This window comes from Camelina sativa, chromosome 1 (genome assembly GCF_000633955.1).
Source record: "Camelina sativa cultivar DH55 chromosome 1, Cs, whole genome shotgun sequence".
In the NCBI taxonomy this organism is placed as follows: domain Eukaryota; kingdom Viridiplantae; phylum Streptophyta; class Magnoliopsida; order Brassicales; family Brassicaceae; genus Camelina; species Camelina sativa.
Genome location: NC_025685.1, coordinates 8,993,735 through 9,018,053, shown reverse-complemented (window position 1 = coordinate 9,018,053; position 24,319 = coordinate 8,993,735). Strand labels below are relative to the sequence as shown.

Genomic DNA, 24,319 nt, shown 5'->3' with positions numbered 1-24,319 from the left:
GATACTGATGGATGTTCCAAAATTGATTCTACAGTTAGTAGCATTATAAGTTTCGAAGATAAATCGATGGTTGATGTTTCTGGTCAAAATCTAGAGTTTTCTCTTCTGGATAATGTCAATGATTCCGGTACTGAAACAAAAGCTACTTGATCGAGTAATTGAGAAGCGATTTTGAAATTTGGGAAATTAGAACTGTAAACCGTTTTAAAATTGGTTTCAAACCGTATTTGTGTGGTTTTTTATCGGGTTAGGTTCGTAATCCGTTTAAACCCAGGTATATAGAGAAATATATGAGAACTTTTGATTGGGTAGAAATAAGTCGAGAACTTACGATTCGAGAATATTTGAGACGAGGTCATAGTTCTAAATAATTTTGGTACAATGTGATACTTCTGAGGAGTGAACAAGTCATCGACCCTTTAACCTGATTATGACATGTATCATGTTTTTGATTGTTTATAAAGTTTTTATTTTGAATTTTGTATAATTTTCAAATTTTAAATTTTATCATGTTATATTAACTTTCTTTCAATTTCTCAATAAAAAAACTTTTATTGGATTGGTCATAAAATCAGTGTACTCGAGTAGATAATTTTCACCAGTTGTTCATCCAAAATATCTTTGGACTAAAAAATTTTATGGTTAAATAACTTATGTCACAAAACAATTTTAGTAATTATAAACACTATAATTACGCCAAAATGAAAGTAAAGCAACATAAAATTTGTTTAAATGACATTTTAGGTGGTGATAAAGAGCATACTTTAACAATAAAATAATTTTGGGTGTAAGAACATATTTTTAATGGTAAAACATACAGTAAAATTGTACATGGTTGTTAATTATATGTTGTTTTTATGAATTCTTTGTATGTAAAATATTTTGTAATAAGTTGTGAAATGTTCTTGAAATTTGACAATAATAATATTTGTAATGATGAGTATTTGGCAAAAGTTTTGGTGGGATATAAATTAGCTTTTTATTGGAATAATTTTTATAATATATTTAAAATTGAAAAATATAAATAAGTGTATGAAGGTAAATCTCTTATGATTGAGAGATGACATCATCATAAGGGGACACTATATAGTATATGTAACTATATATATATTGAATAATCTCAAGGAAATGAGAGGAATGGTATATACGTACAACGTTTGATTATGTTCCTTTTCATATGATGGATGAAGAAGTTTAATAGTTAATTAGCTGTGACTTGTGACTATGTGAGTTTGTGTGACTTGTAAAAAGAACTTTTGAGATGTGTCAAAAAAAAGATGTGGCGATACACTATTACACTTAATTGCGACATGAACCCTCACAGCTGAGGTAGTACAAAACTGTGAGCATGGGGAGTGTATGGTTTTGTGTTGAGAATATCAAGAACGGTGACACAATTAGATGCATACCCTAAGCACGCTGATTTCAGACGGAATTTCAGACGGAAAAAATTCGTAGGAAATTTCCAACAGTTTTCCAAGAGGTTTCCGACATATTTCCAAGGATATTCTGAGGACATGACGACTCTCAGAAAACTCTCGGAAATCATGTCTCTTGGAAATCCCTTGGAAAACAGAACTCTTAGAATTCTCTCGCAAGGCTTTGGTCCTTGGAAAACCGTCGCAAATCTAGACTCTCGGAAATTCGTCGAAAAGTTTTGTCCTCGGACTTCCGTTGGAAACTAAATGCCCTTGAAAATTCCTCGGTAATTTGACGTCCTTAGAAATCCCTTGGAAATAAATGACCCTTGGAAATCTGTCGAAAATTTCCGAGAGATTTCAGACGAGTACTAATTTTCGACAAACGTTTTCCAAGGACTTTTTATTCTCGTTAATTCGTCGGAAAGGGCTGTTTCCAAGGGGTTTACGACGATTTTGTCTCTCGAAAATAGGCTGTTTTCTTGTAGTGGTCTATCAAATGGTGATACGCTTAATTATACACTTATGCTGCAGCCATACTTATCATTCGGCTTGCTTTGATCCTTGGCTTGAGATTCATGGAGACTGGCACTTACTGCCGTGGATTGGTTGTAATCCATGAACTGGAAGAGGAACCTAAACATTGAATCCGTTTTTGTCATGATTTGAAACACTTGCAATTTCCAAGGCTGAATCATTATGGAATTAAAAAAAAAAAAATCATCGTTTTCTGAATGTATTATGAATTGAAGATTTTAACTCAAAAACTCTTGCGTACGTAAAAAGGAACTGATGATGATCAACTGTAAATACTAATCATAGTCATAGCTCTTGATCGGTCACACGATTGTTCCTTATTAAACTTTTGTTATGATTATTACCACATGGCTTCTTTTGTTTCTTTACTTAAATAATTCCTATTTAAATCCAGAAAATGTGTAACGACGACCACTTCAATTTCATGCAAACTAAACGGCCCAGTAAAACAAAATATGACCGATCTTCTCTTAAAGGACATCAGTAGTCATCTATAGAAACACATTTATTTAATATGAAGTCTCAAGGAATCAATATTTCGCAACCGATCAAACACGGCGTCTGATATATATTTGCTGATAAAAGCATATACGTACCGGACAAGGACTACTACTAGACTAACTAGGACATGAGATATATACGATTGATTCTTATTATGGGTGCTGCTAACTGTGATTAATCATTTTGAAATGGTATGTTAAAACATTTCGCATCAGAAATGAGAAAAGACTAACCAATATAGCGTATATAAGAAATCTTGGTCGATCAATTTATCATCAAATGGTATTGAATTAAAAACCATGATGATTTCTAAAATCTGATTTGGTTAGTCTTACTCGCTCGTTTTGTTTTGATAATTTTTTTTAGGGTGAGATAATGTAATAAGCTAATCAAAATATATGATCTGAGTTCAAATACAATGTTTAGTTTTTGATAGGTGGTGGTCGCTCCTAAGTAGTACCAAAAATTAAAGTTATAAAAGAAAGGATTTTTTCCTACGTTGGGTTGCCCTTAGTTATGGGTAATATTGCAAGTCTTCATGGAAATAAATTCTAGAACAGAACTGTCAACAATCAAAATGGCATTATTCACATCAATGAATGACTGAAACCCACCCCTTTCATTTTTTTTTTTTTGTACCATCATATTCTAATCTTTGCCGACAATTTGTTACATTTTGTTTTGGGGGTTAAAGCAAGCACAAGCTAACTCAAGTACGTTTTAATGTTAGAGTGTCTAAGTTTGTGTTTTTATCTCTCAAGTGTTAGCTTCTCCCAAACCATTCCTTTTGTTATGATTTGTGCTATATATGGATAATGAATATGAAGCATAAGGAGATGATCCTATATATTTCCAAGTAATACTATTATATATCTACGAAATAAAAAATAAGAAAAGAGTACGGTTACAAATTGTTTTTGTTGGTTGAGAGAGAGAGAGAGAGTTTTAAATTGGATAGAATCCAAAGAGTTGGTGTGTAATCGGGTAAAGACAAGAGATGAGAGAGTAAAAAAGCAGTCAAAAAACACAGAGTGGCTAAGTGACAGTAGTGCATCAAAGCTTCTCCCATGTCCATGTCTCAAATCATATGCTCTCAAACCTTCCCACGTTCTTTCACATGCCCCTTTCATTTATTTTCTTCTGTTAAATTTTTTATATATTATTATTATTATTATTGTTATTATTATTATTATTATTATCCTATATATAATAATGTGTCTTATTTTCCTTTATTTTCTGTTTTATCTTTTCTTAACCAAAGTGTTTTGGGTTTGCCCATAATATTTTCTTATAGGATCATGTGGTAGCTCCACAAAGCTTAAATTATGATTCTTCAAGACAAACATGAACTTGACTCTGGCAAAGTGGCAATAGTGAAACACTGTTTTCTACCCAAAAAAAATAGTAAAACACTGTTTCTAAAACCGGTTTGAGCTATTTTTGTTTATTACATGATTATCAGATATTTATATATATATAGACTAAATAATACTCCATCCGTTTTAAAATATAAGATATTTTGAGTGAAATCACACAGATTAAGAAATAACCACTTTAGAAAAGTTCAACCAATCATAAACAAAACTATATAAAATAAATAATAAAAAATATAAAATTAATATAAAAGTTACTTAAAAAGTTGAAAATATCTTATATTATGAAACAAAAAAAATCTCTAAAACATCCTATATTATGAAACGGAGGGAGTAACATATTTATTCAATACTTTGATGTATATAGCATGGTCTCCTTCGTTGTTGGAGGTCATTAGTTTGTTTATTCTCTTGAAGCCTTTTGGATTTTATTGAAATTTAATCAACTTAATTACATATAAAGTAAAATAATTCATCATTTCTTGATCGCTAAGTTGTCACTTGGTCCTTGTATTTCTGTCGCTAGGTTTATTATAGTATCATGATTAATTGCTTGTTTAGTCTGCAAAATTTAAGAAAGTTATTTTCGTAATAAATTTTGAATCTTCGTAGCCAAACTACTCTGATTTGGAATATATGTTTTCTAATCATAATTGAGTTATGCAATGATCTCCAAGTTTGGGTCTACGTGGACTTTGGATCATATGTTATTAGCTTTTTATAAAGCGTTTGATACAAAGTAAACGATGCTTTTCTAATAAAGACGTTCAAATTCAAAACGTGAGAGTGGCAACTTTTTGCAATATTGATGTTGAAATTGGAACAAACTTCTTAATCCAAGTATTTTTATTAATGTACATTAATGCATAAAATTCTTTGTGATTCCATCACATGCTTTTTTAAAAATAAATAAATATTGTTATATATCATAAGAATATGGATAGCTAGTAATAGTATTAGTTAAAATGAAGAAATCCAACATTCCTTAAAATAATGGTTCATTGTAATCACATAAAACCAAGCTACTTGTCAAAATAAATAAATTCAACACAAATGCTAAACTATAAGATTTTTTTTTTATTTCTCTCTTTTTTTTCAAAACTTTTCAAAAAAAAAAAAGATTACCTCATATACTTTTTACCCAAAAGAGAAGAAGAAAAAGGCATATCTTATAAGCGAAGGGACTGCGAATTTTGCAACATGAGGTGCCCACTACTAAAGGACGACAATCATGAATCATTTACAATCCTCTCTATTGAAAACATCAAAGCAACAATACAATACTATTAGTAATACTATAATATATCCTCCTCTTATATGGTTATCTCTATTTTCTTATATACTAGAAGAGAGTGAGATATAGAACAGAAAGAAAAAGAAAAAAAAAAGTAAAGGAGGACAGTTGTAATCAGAAAAAAAAAAAAAGTCATTAATTTTACCAAAAGCAGAAAGATAGTCCCCAAGCATTCATTCAAAGAAGAGTCAAAATGGACCCTCTTATTCATTTATAAGATCTCATCCCCACATCAATTAATTGTATACATCCAAAGAAATATTTAGTAATTCGATGGTGGTTTAACAAGTAGTATTAAATAACTTTCACCAAACATAACAAAGCGAAAAAGAAAACTCAACTTCGTATCAAGAAATATCAAAATTTATGGTTAACTAACTAACTTATATTCGAAAAATTCTTAAAGCCATGCAAATGAGATCTTGACTGTTAATAGTCATAAATGTGGCCGTGTGTACGCGACTCTCGAGGGGTTATCTCTATCTCTTTCTCGTTGCCAAATGCCAAACAACTAGGAGCTGAGTTTATCTATGTTCACATTATTATTACTGTTGATTAAAACCCCAAAGACCAAATCCAAAAACACCATTTTTACATTATCTTGATGAGTGTGAAAATGTCATTTTCTCTTTGGCATCTTTCTTGTTTTGTTCACATTATGTTCTGCACTTTCTTCAACAAGTGGCCAGGAGGATATTGAATCATATCATGGCAGAGAGACCAGAGGCCATTATATGGAAGATCAGAAAAAGCGAAAAACCAAACATATCTCCATAGATTGAAAAAGAGAGATGAACAATTCAAGATTCAGAGTTAGGGGGTAACAACAAACACTTAATGCTATAGGTAAAGCAGGGCAATTCTCCTTCTCTTGCCTTCACCTTACTCAAAATATTGAAGGTGAGAATTTAAAAAACTAAACCCAAACTGAAAGATAAGTAAAACCAAATCCAAACTCCATCTCATTCACCAGAGATTTAGAGTAAAAAGGATGATTCATTTGAGTTCGGTTTGAACCCATGAATCATCGGTTATGCTAACAAACCTGATTCCTAATCAATAGAGCTGCTAAAAGGGGGGGGGTTAGCTTAAGTTACCGGCGTATGAACACATTGCATCTGATATTTTTTTCATCTGAAAGTCATCATCATCGGCTAATGCTACCTTCAAGGGTTGTTTTAGTCATAAGCTCTCTTTAAACGTTAGACATCAGTATGCCAAACCGGGCGGTGATCTTCAAAGCTCTCATTCTCCAAGGCTGCAACTTTGGCCCTGTGCGCTGCAGACAATCCGAGCGTGTTGTTCTTCCCTCTTTCCTCTTGTGGGTACTCGCAGGATTCTGTTAAAGAACCAGTCTTGAGATCAGCTGGTGGTATAAAGCAATCGAGAGATAGACCAGGAACGTTAAACGCAACTTCCTCAATAGTCCAGCTTTCTTCCATCTTTGTCCTCGTGTGGCTCATCGCCACTTCCCCAAATCTGAAAAGGGTCACAACCGAGTGTCCCGAGTGAGCGATCATGATCCCTTCGACCATGCGGTAATCGTCTAGGGACGAGTTGTAAGTGGTCTCCCAGAAAACAGTATCTCCACCGTTGGACTGGATCCGAGTCAAATGTGAATCCTCAATGTGAACTAAGAGTCCTGTTTTCTGACTGAAGTAGCCAAATAGAACGTGCCTTATGATCTCAGCTGGTCCTTCGCTCCTGGCCTTTAGAGTTTCAGGGTCAGTGCATAGCTTCAAAATGAAGCAATCTTCACCATTCACCTTCTTCTCTCCTATACACTTCGCTTCCGCAAACATAGCAGCAGTTGTTCTCGGATCTAGTCCCTGAATCAACCAGAAATCACAAAAAACACTAAGGATCTCTATGATCTCTGTTAAAAATTCAAAACCCTTAAACAGAGTCGTCTTACCTGAAGTCCACGGCGGAGAGGCCTCACAGGTCCTTTAGCGGTATGAGAACCAAGCCAAGGAGTGTGTCGCCAAACGAGCTTGCCGTTACAGCCAGCACGAACCTTACTACCACCAACAGCAAGTTCAACGTACCACATATCAGGATTCATTTGCCAAAGAACAAAACCTCCAGTCTCAGCCTTAGATGGGTTTCGATTCCTAACAGTTCTAGTAGCCGTTTCAAGCTCTGAAGTAATCATCTTGAGTTTCCCCATAGCATAAGCGTTTTTAATGGAGTTCTGTAGCTTCTGACCACCGGAAGCTGCAGTGTACTGTTGAAGAATATACTGAGCAGATGATGTTTCCTGCAAAAAACAGTAAGAAGAAGAAGTAGGAATCAGGACAATGATGAACAGTAAAAAGTCTTCTCATAAAGCTCAGAAGAAGAAACCAAAGAGATAAAAATCAAAACTTTTTTTTGTTTTTGTTTAATACTCTCAATAACTAAACTAGTTTGTAAGAAAAAAAGTATCAAATCCCACCAAAGAATATGACATCAATTTCCACCAACCAACGACCAATGAAAAACATTCTGAAGAACTTAATAATTCAATTAAATCTGAAGAAAGTTTCTAAAATCAAATCTCTTGAAAATGATGGAAAAAAAATCTGAACTTTGGAAGAAAGAAGTAAGAAGAAGAGAGAGAGAGAGACTAACGATTGGAGTGTTTTTTATACTAAGGTGAGGCAAAGGATCAGAGGAAGAGACATGAATAGGAGCAAGAGGAGCACCCATTACTCCCAAAAGAAGTCTGAGATCATTTCTCCGATAAGCCGCCGTGGCAGCAACAGACGGAGCACGAGAAAGCTGCCCTTTAACCCAATGACCTAAACCCGACCCGAGTCGTTTAGATTCTCCTAGATTCCCACCTCCTCCTCCTCCTCCTCCTCCTTCATCTGGATCAGGACCTTCCATTACAGGTCTCAAACTTCCGGATCTCCCGATTAACTGCTCCGGTTGAGCCAAATAGTAACCTCCGCCGCCACCTCCTCCTCCTCCGGCTCCTCCGGTGAAGTTCTTTCTCCCCCAAGTGAGAGCTGACATGGGCGAATTAGAACGAGCAGGACTAACGGAACGAGACCTTGTCCTGGATCGCGACGGCGAAAGACCTCTCACAACTTCGTCTCTGAGAGATGAGAAAAAGCCTTGTTTTTTCTCCATTTCAGTAAAAAAAAACTAAGCTTTTGCTTCTCTACTTAATCTTCTCCGTAGCAAACGTAAGCTTTTATAACAACGATACAGAAATGGGTTTTTTTAACGAGAGAGAGAGAGAGTTATGTGTGTGTGAGCTCGCGAAGTGAAGAAGAGAGAGTCTTTATTTAACCTTTTTTTTTCTTAAGAAGGGAAGAGGGAGAAGAAGACAGTGATCTGATGTAAATGACGCTTTTACCCTTCAGTTGTTTGTGGAATTTCTAGTTTGGGGAAAACCACGCGCGATATGACAAGTACACGCGCCGGGTGAGATGTTCTTTCCAACCTGGCTTACGCATGAGGGACACGTGGACGGCGAGAGATGGCGAGTAAACAGTACTCGCTGGAGAAACATACACTCTGTGGGGATTTGTTAGCGCCGTTAAGGATGGTGGACGATCTCTTTTTTTTTTCTCATTTAACAGTTTTCGTTAAGTTTTCACATCTGTGAAAAATAAATAAAAGTAGTAAAGTGGCAGCGGTAAATTAGGGACAGAACTGTTAAACCTACCTTTTTTTTTTAACCTGTAGCCTATATAATTCGATTTGTATGATGTCAACAAAACGATATGTGTACATCTTACAACAAATTTAATAAATAAATAAAAATAAATTAGGTTTGCAATATTTTTGTACTGTTTGTTTACAAAACTTTTTTTTTTTTTGACGATCATTTACAAAACATTTCTATAAATGTTATTGTACAAAAATGTCGGCCTCTTCTGATGTTTGGTTTATAAATTGTTTCCTCTCTATGGTAATAAATTCGTTTTTTTTTCCTTCCAAATGGTTTGAATCTTTAGATCTTAGGCTAATCATCAAGACCTTTAGAAAATAAGATGTTGTTCCTATAATTATTTAAATCTTTACAATGACAAAAAGAATACAATGATTTTTATAGATTGTGCCTGCAATTCGTTCCCTAAACTTAATTCACATGATAAGAACGTTTCTCATCTACTTATATGTATAGTTGATATATCATATTTTTAAATCCTAACAAAAATCAGTATACTTCATAAGTATAATTACATTCGTAGCATGGAAAACTTGAATGTGGCTTAACTAGATACTTTCAAACTGATCATTGATCTTTAAGTTCTATAAAATCGATCATTGATATCTAGATTAAGATGGTACTGGTACCCTATCTCGTAAGTCGTAACAAGTCCTAGTTTATTGTCCTGACTTAATAGAAAATACACGCATCACATGGCAATTTCTTCTTTCTGTTTTTCCCCCGAACTATTTAACAATAATACTTTTGCGAATAGGAAAGAAACATTCTAATCAAGTAAATCTTTTGCAGTTCTAATAAAGTATGTCGATACTGAGGATGATTGAAGATATTAATTTACTTACAAACACGGAGATATAAAGAGATAGTATTTGAGTTGTGTGTTTACTTCAAGAGAAAGGAACAAAAAAGAGGTCTTAGGAGAGGTTTCTTCTTTATCCGACAGACAGAACAACCATTTGTGTATGTTTTTATTGGCCAATTGCGTAAAGATAGCAACTCTTCCTTATATATCTTTATCTAATAAAATTGTGATTTGTTTGACAATTAACACTTCCGTTCTGTATTGTAATAATAATGATTATTGAACACACTCCTCACATCAACATGGTTAGGGGGCATTATGTGAATATAAATTTGGCTTCCCGGATAATATATTGGAGGACTAGTACTTAGTGTCGCGCATCCACGAAATGGGCCTAAGGCGTCTGTGATTGAGTGAAACGGAAAACAAAAACGAGGAGAATATATCAGTTCAGTCCTATACTATTTAGAGCAGGGGAACACTTATCATAGCTTTTTCGTTTCTGCTTGTACAAATAAGTGAAGATCAGCTGAATAAAAAATAAAAGCGATGCCAACATGCATAGCTGGTATATCACTTGTTAGGATAAACTTGGTTTTTTTTAATAAAAAATATTCATTCTGAATTTTAATGGTGGTGATGGTATACTATTACACGTTTAAAAAAAGATGCGAGACTTTAACAAATATATATATATATATATATATATATATATTATGATTCTACTATTTTCATTATTCACCATCTTTGTTTGGTGATTTCCTTAAATATAATGAACATATTAATAATGTAATTAGAAAATATATTGTCTTTAATCTATGAAAACAATGTACATATTAGCATTTTAAATTTGTTCTAATAACTTTATTCAGCTAAAATATTTATGTTATTTGAAACATTTCAAATATTGATATGAAAATTTTTTTCTTTCGATGACCGGTCAGATAACTACAAGATTATTGTCTACTTGTACTTTGTTATTCAAAACTTAATATCCTATAAGATAAAAATAAATTGTGACACACAACAATGTTTAAATATATATATTAGATGCCAGATTTTACATATAATTTCAATTTTTTATGAAATAGATTAAAATACTACAGCTTTTGAGTAAAAACAAAAATATATTCATAAATGCTATAGTACAAATGTTCATATTTTGTAATATGTGTGAAATACCCTAAAATAGTACTCTTTGTGATTTAAATATATTTTTAATTAAAACCCCCTTTTTCCCATATTTAACGTAATCGATGTATAATAAATTCTAAAATTCAACTTTTTTTGTAATGCATAATGGATTTTTTTTTTAGTTACGTAAAAATGTTGAATGGTGGATATTTTTTCTTTAGTTACGTAAAAATGTTGAATGGACGCGCGGAAAGTATATAGAATTATAGATAAAGAAACTGACTTATTAAGTTGTTGTCAATGGTCAATATGTAATTTAGTAGTTGTGGCTTCAACATCCGTTGAAACCATGAGTGTTCATTATACTCTATACTTGATTAATTCATATGTGAATATTAATGATTTCATCTCCCCACGAACAAAATAATTAACAAAAACATTTCCTAAAAGGTTACGTAGCAATTAATTTCGAACTTAAATGTCTCTATCTCATATCATACCATGTGATGAGAACTTTTTAGTCTTTTAGGATTTGATCAACTATTTCTTTTCTGAGTCATAATCAACTAGTTTATTTATTGATTAATGATTTGATTCTGATAGTTATACTTAAAACGGTTAATTATACCGATATATGTTTATAATTATGACTCCGAGGCATGCAACCACACTAGCACTGTAACTCTGTAAGAGTGTAAGCACCCGAGCTTCTGAATCGATCATATGTTTAAATGAGGACCATAGTGTCCATCTTGGATACTACTTGTGAAGAATATATATATATATATATATATATATATTCGTATTCATAAAGTAAAACCATAATCTAGATTCTAGACTCTAGAGATTAATTGATTGAAGCTCGATGTTGAATGATTTAAAAAGTCTAGTGATGCCGTAAACTAATTATGCTCCTACTCAAGAATAAATAAGTAATCTGAAGATAGTTAATATAACTTAATATGATAATTAATAACGTTCGAAGCGTGAGAAATATAGAAGGACAAGCTGCACGTGAATGTCTTTGAAATTCGTTTCGAATGGTCAAAAGAACAAAGAAGAGAGAAGAAAAAAAAAACGCATACGCGTTAACTTTTTCAGGGTGTGATAGTGGTTACAGCTAAGGTAGGACTTATTTTATTTCTAGGTCGATGGAAAAAGAAAAACTTAAAATTGTCTTTGTACAATTAAAAAGAATGACTCATTTGTGTACTAAAGAAAATTCGATGGTAGGGACCATGTGTATCTCTGTAATATTGGTCGTTCTATAAAAGACGAAGTGGTTAGTCTTTGTAATTAACTAATTATATAGAAAACAATTATTTTTTGATTTTATTTTATTGATTCGTCTTATTGGTAGAATTCTATTAGCTATTTTTTTGAAAAAAGGTTGGATAGAAGAAGAAGAGTATGAAACCAAAGAATATTGGTCACCCAAACGGCCAGACATATTATAGTGGATTTAGACTATGATAGTGAACACAATAAGTCAGCAACTAAAACAAGTAGGCATCCAAACGATTACAAGTAGGTGTTCAAATGACTTTATCAGTATTTCTTATCCATAAAATGTTAAGATTTAACGATATATGTAATATATAGTAGTTGCACAAAATATAAATAATTTCCTCTACGCATATTAACGAACCATTAATTTTAAAATAGTTTACCCTAGAGAATTTAAGTAATCACCTAAATCTTCGTGAGATTTTTTTTTTTCCACTACATTTGGTTTTGATAATATGGAATTTTATACCGGAAAGGAGACTAGCTAAAGGCTTGTGAAAAAGCAGAGTTGTATTTGGGCTATAATTTATACCGGAAAGGAGACTAGTTGGAATTTTATACCATGCATAAATTTTTTGATTTATTTGCCTAATTTAGTCCACAACGTCCATATTTATCACACAGTAGTAGCCGTAAGCCTGTAACTCCTTTAGAGACAAAATAGCTAGTCAAAAATACTCAACTAAGTACTAACTACTAAGTGCATGCATGCAAATGTTATTTGCTATTATTAGTAGGATGTCGGCCCGTACGTTACCGTAGAGGAAACTGAAAACTTGAAATGATTAACATTATTAATTTCACATTTCGAGTGAATTTTTTTTGATAATTTTTTAATTGTATTATATAAAAGTCATAAATAATGACTAAAATGAATTAACCAAATTAGTTAAATAAAATATTTGTTATATATATATATATATAAATGAAAAATCGATTCAGTGATAATAAGAGAATAATGTTAAAGATATATAAATCTAGGTTTACCGAATCATATTCAGATAATCAATTTTGAAAGATATTCACATAGAATAAAATTTAAATTATTATTCTATCAAAATTTATAAAAAATAATAAGAGAATCATGGAGAAAGAGGTCATAGCTGCAACTGCAACCAACCAAATTGACTAAAAAGATAAATCTATGAAAAATTAGAAATCACAATTAATTACCTAAATCAATACTTGAAAGAGATGATCAATACAGTTAGATGGAAAACGACACCAAACAAAAGTTAGATGAATGAATCAATAATTAAAACAATCTAATTTTTTTAACAAGATGAGTGAATTAATGTTGATTAATAAATTAAAAGAAAATAATACCCAGAATTTTCAAATTTGGAGGTATTAAACAATAGTCAAATAACAAAAACTCTTTTCAAGGTCTATATATATATATATATATATATATATATATATATATAAACAAAGAGGTGTGAAACAAAAATGTGCGAAAACTAACAAATGTGAACATTGAAAGCTGAGAGTACGACGAAGAAACACAATTGTTAGATCAAAATATTGCAACTTTTAAGATCATTAACAAATCTAAACAGTTAGATGAGATAATAAAAATAATCTCATCAGTTATATTTAAATTGACCCCTAAAAGTGAGTTTGCTATAATATATCTTATTATATAAAGTATGGTTTCAAAAGTTACTAACTCACCAGATCGTGCCACATGTCAATTTTAAAAATTACTAACTTATAAGATCGTGACAAGTGTCAATTTAATACAAATTTCTAATAAAAAAAAGAATCTCTAAAAAAAATTAGCTATTAACATGATCATGACACATGTCACGTATATTGATGAGATATTGACACATGTCAAAAAATAACATTAAATCTAAATCTACATAAAATTTACATGTTTATATCTTCAAAAATTCCTAAATCAAAAAGGAAAATTAACAAAAATAATCTATTTTCTATTGTACGCTAATTATATTATATATTTTTTCTCAATTAGATTTTGACATGTATAAACAAAAAATAATAATACATTAAGCATTAAACATGTATATTATTATTAATCAATAAATAGTGAATGACAAATTTAAAAAGAATAACATAAGTTATGTCAAAAGAATTCTTATTTTTGAAACGTAATAGGACAGCTATTTAAGAAAATAACATTATATCTAGATAAAAATTATGTTTGTGAAGTAATCTTAGTGCAATGGTCATTAGTAACTCCAATTGTATAATGCACCATAACACGGGGGATCGAGTCCCGCTATCTATGAATGTAGGGATTTGGCTAATGAACCGGCCTGTTGTGGCTCAAATGTTGACCAAAAAAAATATTATTTGTTAATATCAAAAGTTTTGATTTTTGATTTTTATTTCCGATATAATTTTGCCGATCTATTGTGTGGTCTTTGATTCGTGAGGGTTCTTCAATGGAAGTTATCAGATGCAATGAAATGGAATCGAAGTATATAAATCCCGCTAATTTAATCGATGATGGAGACACTGATGGAGGTTCCAAAAGTGATTTTACAATTAGTAGCATTATAAGTTTGGAAGATTAGTCGGTAATTGATGTTTCTGGTCAAAATCTATGAGTTTTCTCTTCTGAATAATGTGATGATTCTGGTAATAAAACAAGAGCTGCTTGATCGAGTAATTGAGAAGCGATTTTCAAATTTGGAAAGTTGGAATAGTAAACCGTTTTAAAATTGGTTTCAAACCGGATTTATGTGGTTTTCTATCGGATTTGGTTCGTAAACCATTTAAACCCAGGTATATGGAGAAATATATGAGAACTTTTGATTCAGATAGAAATAAATTTAGAATTTACGATTCGAGAATATTCGAGACGAGTCATAGTTTTAAATAGTTTTGGTATAATGCGATACACTTCTGAGGAGTAAATAGGTCGTCGATCCTTAACTTGATTATAACATATGTCAAGTTTTGGATTGTTTATAAAGTGTCTACTTTTTTATTTGAATTATTTAAGACTTATATATACTATCGTGATTATAATTTTCAAATTTTTATTTTTATTATGTTATATTAACTTTTTCTCAGTTTCTCAACTTTTATTAGGTTGGTTATAAATTCATTGTAATAGAGTAGATAACTTTCACCAGTTGTTCATACAAAATATATTTAGAGTAAAAAAAATTCATGGTTAAAAAAATTATGTCACAAAATAATTTTAGTAATTTAAAGAACTATAATTATGCCAAAATGAAAGTACAGAAATATAAAATTTGTTTAATTTGATCATAATATATTGTATAGGTGGTGACAAAGAATATACTTTAACAATAAAATAATTTTGTAAGATCATAATTTTAATGATACAAGATAAAGTAAAATTGTACATGCTTACTAATTAGATGTTGCTTTGATGAACTCTTTTCATGTAAAATATTTTGTGAATAAGTTGTGTAACGTTTTAAATTTTTTGACAATAATAATACTCATAATGATGAGTATTTGTTTTGGTGGGATATAATTTAGCTTTAAATTATTGTAATAATTGTTATAATATATTAAAAATATATAAATATAAATAAGTGTACGAAGGTAAATACAAATATGATTTTTTTCTAACTAAAATTAGTTATATATTTAATTCAGGAAATATTTTTTTTCAATATTTTTTAAATTTGTTTAATATTTAGGATTTATTTTTTCAACAAAATTTTAAACCCGTACATTGTGCGGGCCTTTATCTAGTAAACATATAAATCTATGATTTTATTTATTAACTTGTAAGTATAAAAAATACTCATAAAACAATAAATTTGAAATTTGTTTTTGTATTCCATAAAAGTTTATATATAATAAACAAAGAGGTGTCAAATATAAAACATAGAAGGGTAAAAAAATGTGAAAAACTAATAGGTGCAATTTTTGACATTTGTTTTTTATGTTATAAGTGCCTAGGGGATTTAAGTGGAGATGAATTCCAGATGGTGAAGACGTTCTTGACAAGTTTGAGTACATTTGGAGTGGAAGCACCTCAAGAAAGGATACAAGAACTTGTAGAAATTGTTGAAGATCATGTAGGTGGAAAACGCCCTGGAAATGGAGTGGGTAAGGTGGATGTAAAGAAGGCTCGTACAGAGTGATGGTGTTTTTTTTTTTTTTGTCTATAGATTCTCGCAGTTTTATAACCGGTTCTTGTATTTCGTCTTTTTTTTCAAAATCAAGAAATGAATACGAGTTGGTTTTACTACTGCCGATTCCGATTCCATAAAGAAATGAATTGTAAATTCTACCACGGGATTGGTATGAATGGGCCTCATAAGAAGACCCATTAAGAATATAATGCATAAGGAGGCCCAAATAACACGTATCTCTGTCCGTTCCCTTCATCTGAGAGAGAGGCTCTCTTCTTCTTCTTCTTCATCTTCTTCTCAATTCACACCCATCGAGTTTCTTTCTTCTCGAAAAATCTCGCGGGACATTTCACGGGCGGGCGAGGGAAAAAGGTAAAATTTTGGCGGAGAGAGAGATCGAAGAACCTGACATTTTTCTAGTTTCTGGGGTTGTTTTCTTTTATGTCGTAGAAAATTTCAATACTCAGCTTAGCAGTTAGCAATAGGGTTCTTTGGAATCAAATACCCAAATCTAACCTCGTTTTAGCTAAGATTAGTTTATCAAGGGGTCGATCTGTTTTTCTCTCTTATGTCTTGGTTTAAGATCTCTGTCAATCACCCCTGAGTAGTAGCTTTAAATGAAATAGGAAACAACACGAAGCAATCGCGGGACACGTTTACAAAAGCTGCCATTTTTCTTTTGTGGGTAATTTCTTCTTGCGATTCTGATCTAATATACGTGTTTCGCTTCTCTGTTTCAGTATAGGAATCTACATGTGTATTTAAAACAGTCCTTGTTGATTTAGAAACGCCCTGATTGCTTTATCTTCGAGGAAAGGTGAATAAACTTAGGTGGTTGTAGAAAATGAATGGAGCAGCAGCTTTTAAACGGGTAACTAGGAGTAGTACATCTGGTTTGAAGCAGATAAATGTAGATAGCGGTGATGAGGTTAATAATCCAACTGTTGACAATGTATCTGAACAAGGCAATGCCTCTGTACCTCTAAAACCATCAGAGGCAGGGAGTCAAATGCCAAATGATGCGAACGGAACTATTAGGGGAAATGGAAAGGGGAAGGAAGTACAGACACCAACCCCTCAAACCGGTAAGAAGAGATCTACTACCAAAACCAAGTTTTCGGGGTCGTATCGTGAGCTTGTCATCGGTCTTCCTTGCCGTGGACAATTTGAAATCCAGCGGTCTAGGTCATCTAAGAGTTCGAAGAGGTTAGGAGGAGGTGGTGAAAGGAATGTGGTTTTTTCAAGTCACAAGAGTGCTCAGAGATCTAAAGATGCTGCTGGATCATCTTCGGTTGCTGCTAATAATACACCTGTAGGTAGAAGACCAAGGAAAAGGAATAAGACTATGAAGAAAGGAGAAGTTAGAGAAGATGATGAGTACACAAGAAACAAAAAGAAACTTCGATACTTGCTAAAACGGATCAACTACGAGCAAAACCTTATTGATGCCTATTCTTTAGAAGGCTGGAGAGGTTCAAGGTCTGTCTCTTGATGACATTTTTTTTTTTTTTTTGCCTTATTCATGTGTTATGCTAGTGGCATGGGTATTGTCTGTGAGAATTCTTTGTGATTTCACTCAGTATTGTTGGTTATGTGTTCTTTGTAGTCTGGAAAAGCTAAGGCCGGAGAAAGAGCTTGAACGAGCCACAAAGGAAATTCTGCGATGTAAGGTTAAAATTAGAGATCTGTTTCAGCACCTGGACACACTCTGTGCTGAAGGAAGCCTTCCAGTGTCTTTATTTGATTCTGATGGAGCGATTTCAAGCGACGATGTAAGTGAAAACTATTCCGCAACTCAAGCTTTATTCCCATGTTTTTACATGATCTAAGCAGTTTGTGTCTGTTGAAGTATTGATGATACAAGCACTATTTAATCGCAGATCTTCTGTGCAAAATGTGCTTCAAAGGACTTGTCTGTTGATAATGATATCATACTATGTGATGGGTTTTGCGACCGTGGCTTTCACCAATACTGTCTTGAACCACCTTTGCGGAAAGATGATAGTAAATAATCTCTGGCCTAGTTTTTTAAAGTAGTTCTTTCTGGTGGTTTATAAATGACATGATGGTTTTATTATTTGTAGTTCCTCCGGATGATGAGAGTTGGCTATGCCCCGGATGTGATTGCAAAGATGACAGCTTGGACTTGCTTAATGATTCTTTAGGGACAAAACTTTCGGTCAGCGACAGTTGGGAGGTATGTATGTCGATTTTTATTGTTAAAAGAGGAGAATATACATAACAAGACACCTGACTTGAGTTTTTTGTATAGAAAATATTTCCTGAGGCAGCAGCAGCGTTGGCTGGTGGAGATCAAAATCTGAATTGTGATCTTCCGTCAGATGATTCTGATGATGAAGAGTATGATCCAGATGGTTTGAATGATAATGAAAATGATGAAGATAACAGTGATGACAGTGACGAGTCTGAGAACAAAGATGGTAGTTCTGATGAATCTGATTTCACATCTGCATCTGACGAAATGATCGAGTCATTTAAAGAAGGGAAAGATATAATGGCGGATATAATGGCCCTTCCATCTGACGATTCTGAGGATGATGACTATGATCCTGAAGCTCCGACTCGTGATGAAGATGAAATACAAGAAAGTTCAAATTCTGATTGCACATCAGACTCTGAGGATATTGAAACTTCCTTCAAAGGAAATGAGTCTAATCAGGAAGATGAAGCTACACCACTTGAGTATCCTGGCAGAAAGAAATCTCAGCTCCCGTATGATGCCATTTCAGAGTCAGATGCTGTGCTTGATGATGGTCTTGCCGGTGTTCCCAGAAGGAGGAATGTTGAAAGGCTAGATTACAAAAAGTTGTATGATGTGAGTGTGTATTCTCTCATTTTCTTGATAATTTGAACTTCTATTTGGTTTTTGGAAAAAACCTCTGAATGATTTCTATCTTCTATTGCATGGTATGTGCAGGAGGAATATGAGAACGTTCCATCTTCCTCAAGTGATGATGATGATTATAAAACTACGATAATGGGAAAAGAAGATTCCGAGTCAGAAGATGAAGGTGACACTGTGCCTCTAAAACAATCTTCAAATGCAGAAGATCATACTTCTAAGAAACCTAGGCGAAAGTCGAAAAGGGCAGATAAAAAGGATACTTTAGAAGTGCCACAACAAGGTCCTGGAGAAAATGGTTGTTCTGGTGAAAAAAGCAGCTCTACAGCATATAAACAGACAGATCCCAAAACTCAGGTAATATATATATATATAACTGTCTTGATGCTTAAAGACGTCAATTTCAAATTATTATAAAAAAGCTATTGTGTTAAAGGATTCCTCTTTTATGCAGAGATTATACATATCGTTCCAAGAGAATCAATATCCAGACAAAGCAACGAAGGAGAGCTTAGCCAAAGAGCTACAAATGACAATTATGCAAGTAAGAAGTTTCTTCTAGTGAATTGTTTTTTTGCTTTCTCCCTTTTAGTCGACCTGTTTCATCTCTGTGCTAAGAGCTGGTTATTTATATCTTCTGTAGGTTAGTAATTGGTTTAAGCATAGGCGCTATGTAAAAAGCAAACCTGTAGTTTCAGAGGAAGCTGTCGAGAAGTCAAAAACAGGCAAGGAAGGTGAATGTGGGAGATCTGTTGCTGGAAGTAGCAAACAAACTACTATGGAAACCGAGTCAGCATCGGAATCAAACAATCCTGGATCACGGAAAAGGAGAAGGGAGTTTTTAGACTCAATCAAGACGGTTTATATCTAATGCAAGGACATACATGAACACATACTCCCAAAACCCCCAAGAATCCAAGATATGAAGACATAAAAGCATCGGGTTTGTTCAGTTTGTTAAAAACATTTTTTGGGGTTCTTAATACCTCGAATTTGAGGCAAAAGAAAGAAAGATTTCTTCAGAATGAGAGGGATAGGTTCATTTTTAACAGTTAAATAAGTTTCAAAGGACTTATGTTTATGATTATGAAAGGTTTTGTGTAATCGATAGAGGTGCTCTCGCTTAACCGGATTAAAACCATGAATTAAACCGGTCAGAAATTGCTATTATATTATTATTACATGAAGCCCATGAAAAGCCCATTAATGTTTATGACACAGTACTAGCTAGTAGTAGTCTAGTGTGGGTCTTGTTTACGTGTAGCAGAAGGTAGAGGAAAATGAAGAAGGTGCTGAGAGTATACGGCGGCGTTTTAAGGCTAGTGAGGCTTTTGCCGGCGGACACGAGGCCGTATTACGCTAAGTACGCCAGGGAGAACTTCGTTAATTACCGTGAAGTCGACCAAAGCGAAACATATCTGGACGAACTATTCCAACGAGCTTATAATCACTCACTTTGGGTACTCAAGAAGGTAACAGAGATTCTGGGTTTCTTTTGAAAACGTATACTATTCTAGTTTTAGGTACCCTTTGCGCTAATTATCCGTTTTCCAATCGTTTGCAGTATTCGATTGACGAATCCGCGGGGAAGAAGCTGAAGGAGATTTGTTTTGAATAATGACGCACACAATGTGTTCGACGTAATGTCCCTGAGAAGGCTTGGACGATTTGTTAAATGGTTACTATCAGTTTTTCTACATTTGAACTCAAGTCTTATCAATTCTCTAATAGCTATATCAAGAACGGAGGTTGGTCATGTGTCTTTTTCTTTCCGTTTTGTTGTCTTGACTTTTATGTGTGTTTGACTGCTTGAATTGGTCATTTGTCTTGTTTGAGTAGCTTCTTGTTTGTTTCCATGAACCTGAATAAAAATGTTTACATTCTTAAGAGTGTGAAAACATCCCAATCCTTAATCTTTTTATCTTTGGGTTATGAAAGAAACTCATCACACACATCAAAGGAGCTGTGGCAGTGTGAAGTAATAACGAGCAAAAGAGTAGGGATTGTTTGGGTACTACAAATATATACAGTAAGTGATGAATTGATGATATATATAGGGACAAATCAATACCATAGTCTAATAACACCCTAAAAAGAGTTTTAGGTCCTTGTCGGAACTCTAAAAATCTTATATGAAACCAACCTAACCAAAAAACAAAGTCTTTTACGATTGTTTTTTTTGCTTCTGTGAGTTAAAAGAGCTAAAAAAAACAAAGTTGGATTGGTTCATTTTATGACAAAAACTTGACCTTTCCTCTTATGCGTTTGATTATTTAGTGGTTTTGCCAAGTCGTGGAGTTTCAGTTTTTTTATGTTCTTCCCTACCACACACGTGTTTGCAGTGTCTCTGCACGTGTCGAACCTGGTACATGTCAGTTAGTAAATTTTCTTCTTTGTTTAGTTTAAGTGTCTGTATGTTCATAAATTCATAACTAGTACTAATAATAAACATGATAATGGCAACTTTAAAAACATTGTATGGTTTTGTAATATGGTTTTATCGAATACTAATACTACTTAAATATGAATATGTGTGTGTGTGCGTGACATTTATTACTTGTTTTGTGTAAGTTCAAGAAAGAAGAAAACTCAGAAAAAAAGAAAGCAGCAGTTACTAAGAAAGAAAAAGGTGAGAAACGAAACATGAGAGAGAGCTTCGAGTAAATCAAAAACTACAGTTTTCTCGGGCCAGGTGGCTTTGACTCAATCTTCTCTTCAACTTTCTTTGATTCCCTTTCTACCCCTCTTTTTTACGACTATCAATCAACACTAATCATCACTCTTTAACTACTAAAATTGTTAATATTAACAAATCTAATCTAATCAGTGCTTTTTTTGTTCTGCATATCGACTAAAATGTTTACAGAGAAATATCCATACAAGTGTCATAAAACACAAAAAAACCACTGATTATAGATAGTATAATTTATCTGATTTCAGAAACAGTTACATATTTTTTTCCTTCATAGAATTTAGACAGGTGTTCTTTCAAAATACTCATAATTGTTTATTTATTTATTTACAAAAATACATCAGCCATGAGTGAAATTATATAACTTATAAAAGCCCAAAAAGGGTAAAGAGAGAAAACATTTCACCAAAACAATTCTTCTGTTTTCTTCTCACTTTCTCTTGTGTGTTCCTTCTTCTTCTTCTTCCACGAAAATCAAGAAAAAAAATAATAAGTCACGATGGGAGATAATACCGCAGAAGATCACGGCGACCTAGCTTTGGTGGAAGCTGAAGGAGTCACGAGCTTCTCCGAACTTCTTATGTTCTCGGATGGCGTTCTCAGCTCCTCCGACCACCAACGCGAGAGTAGTAGTGGCGGCGATGGTGGAGAAGACAGCTTAGGTTTTGTATTCTCTGGCAAAACTGGTTCAAGAATGCTCTGTTTTAGCGGAGGCTATCAAAACGACGACGCCTCGCTCTTCTTGGAACCTTCTTCACTTCCTTCCTCTGGAGTCTCTGTTCTTGACCCTTCATGCATTAAGAAAGATGATTGCAAGAACTTTAAAGACGCTTGCACGGTTGATAAATCTACTAAACCATCAAACGTAAGTCTCTCGTTTCTGTTTTTTTTTTTTGTTCTTCCATAGTTGCATTTTGCATGTAAAGAATTAAACATTTTGTTCTTCTAATTTTTATATTCTCTATAAAAAAAAGATTTAAGATGATTTGTTTGTTTTGTGTTGTGTTGTGAAGACGAAGAGAACCGGAACGGGTAATGAGCACGAACCGGATCAGAATCGCAAACCGGGTAAGAAATGCAAGCGAAATCTAGATAAATCATCACTTGGAACTGTAAAGGTGTGGCATTATAATTTAAAAAGACTTAACATTTTTTTAATTCTCTCAACCATAATATGTTTAAATAAACTTCCTCATATTTTTTGTGTTTGTGTGTTGTTAATATATAAAAAAATAGGTCAGGAAAGAAAGGTTAGGGGAAAGAATCGCAGCGTTGCAGCAGTTGGTTTCTCCATACGGCAAGGTGATTCTTCTTGATGCTCTTCAATTATTTTGTGATATTCAAGCAAAGCAAGCAAGACCTCTAAATTTTCTTCTAATCATTAAAATTAAAAACCAAAGAAATGAAAATATTTTGTTTTTTTTTATAATAGTATTGAGTATTATATTGATATTGAGTTTTCCAAAAGGGAAACTTAAGAAGTCGCGATTTGGGGTAGTGTAGCATAAAATTGGCATCCAATGTGAACTTCAAAAAAGACATCAAAGACTATGAAACTTGTTGATCAATGAATTATATTTAGTAGTATTATTATTTAACCATCATCATTACAAATTACATTAATGAAATGTGTACCTTTTTTTTTTGGGGAGGGGTGAGGTGAAGAAAGGGAATATAAACAACAACACTCTTACCAAAAAATATCCCATAAATGATACTATTTGCAATAGTTAACTTTGACTTTTCTGACTGATAAAGAATTAAATGGTCTTTAAAAAAAAAACTACTATTGACAGACAGATGCAGCTTCTGTGTTGCATGAAGCGATGGGTTACATCAAATTCTTACAAGATCAGATTCAAGTCCTTTGCTCTCCTTATCTTATCAACCACACTCTTGCAGTAAGTCTCATCTCTAATTTTTTATTTTTCAGTTCCCTAACACAAACAACTAATGAAAAATACTGACATGTCGGTGATGTCAGGACGGTGGAGTTGTCACCGGAGATGTTATGGCGGCGATGAAAGCAAAAGACTTGAGAAGCAGAGGATTATGTCTAGTACCTGTCTCATCCACCGTACACGTGGAAAATTCCAACGGCGCTGATTTCTGGTCACCTGCTACGATGGGTCACATTACTACTACGTCACCGTCGACACTGCATCATCAAGGATTTTAAGACTACTGTCATAGGCTGATTATATATATATATATATATATTAGTAGCCTTTTTATGTTTTTTTTTTTAGGCTGAAGAAGTAACTTATTTAGTAAAAGTGCTTTACGAAGTTTTCACCCATTCTTGTTTTTTTTTGGGGGTTGTAAGGGTGGGGGCATAAAAAGGTTGAAACATCTTGTTCAAAACAAAACAAAAAAAAAAAAGTTGAAAAATCTTTTGTGTTTGTATGAGAAATGAGATTAGATTGGTCCAAGTTTGTCTCAATGTTTCGTCGATGTCTTCTCGGTCACGTCTAACAGTGGAGCTGAGAGGCTAGGATTTATCTACTCACTCACCTAAATTGTAGCGATGCCACCAAACCACATTCCTAACGATAGTTAGACGTGCAAAACGTTTGTTTTTGTTTATCTTAGTAAACCAAATTAAACGCACTAACAATGATTTTTATCCCAATTATTACGTTACGTCCCAACTTCAAACAAAA

The 24,319-nt window shown here is 33.1% G+C and overlaps 4 protein-coding genes across 4 annotated transcripts; 3 read left to right on the top strand and 1 right to left on the bottom strand.

The window, feature by feature from the left end:
- Window positions 5,872-8,400, bottom strand: LOC104784472. Its single transcript, XM_010509496.2, has 3 exons — window positions 7,737-8,400; window positions 7,039-7,383; window positions 5,872-6,952 (listed from the first exon to the last, which is right to left on the bottom strand). Exons 1-3 carry the CDS (start codon window positions 8,238-8,240, stop codon window positions 6,326-6,328), a joined length of 1,476 nt encoding a protein of 491 aa, XP_010507798.1. The 5' UTR covers window positions 8,241-8,400; the 3' UTR covers window positions 5,872-6,325.
- LOC104784471 (homeobox protein HAT3.1-like) lies at window positions 16,402-20,051 on the top strand. The gene is made up of 9 exons (XM_010509494.1): window positions 16,402-16,473; window positions 16,842-17,580; window positions 17,708-17,873; window positions 17,982-18,105; window positions 18,186-18,298; window positions 18,374-18,937; window positions 19,040-19,321; window positions 19,419-19,508; window positions 19,608-20,051. Exons 2-9 carry the CDS (start codon window positions 16,946-16,948, stop codon window positions 19,833-19,835), a joined length of 2,202 nt encoding a protein of 733 aa, XP_010507796.1. The 5' UTR covers window positions 16,402-16,473; window positions 16,842-16,945; the 3' UTR covers window positions 19,836-20,051.
- Window positions 20,183-20,853, top strand: LOC104784470 (LYR motif-containing protein At3g19508-like). The gene is made up of 2 exons (XM_010509493.2): window positions 20,183-20,436; window positions 20,529-20,853. The coding sequence occupies exons 1-2, from the start codon at window positions 20,245-20,247 to the stop codon at window positions 20,580-20,582; spliced, it is 246 nt and encodes an 81-aa protein (XP_010507795.1). The 5' UTR covers window positions 20,183-20,244; the 3' UTR covers window positions 20,583-20,853.
- On the top strand, window positions 22,079-24,083 carry LOC104784461 (transcription factor bHLH113-like). The gene is made up of 5 exons (XM_010509488.2): window positions 22,079-22,521; window positions 22,670-22,774; window positions 22,893-22,958; window positions 23,453-23,557; window positions 23,641-24,083. Exons 1-5 carry the CDS (start codon window positions 22,156-22,158, stop codon window positions 23,833-23,835), a joined length of 837 nt encoding a protein of 278 aa, XP_010507790.1. The 5' UTR covers window positions 22,079-22,155; the 3' UTR covers window positions 23,836-24,083.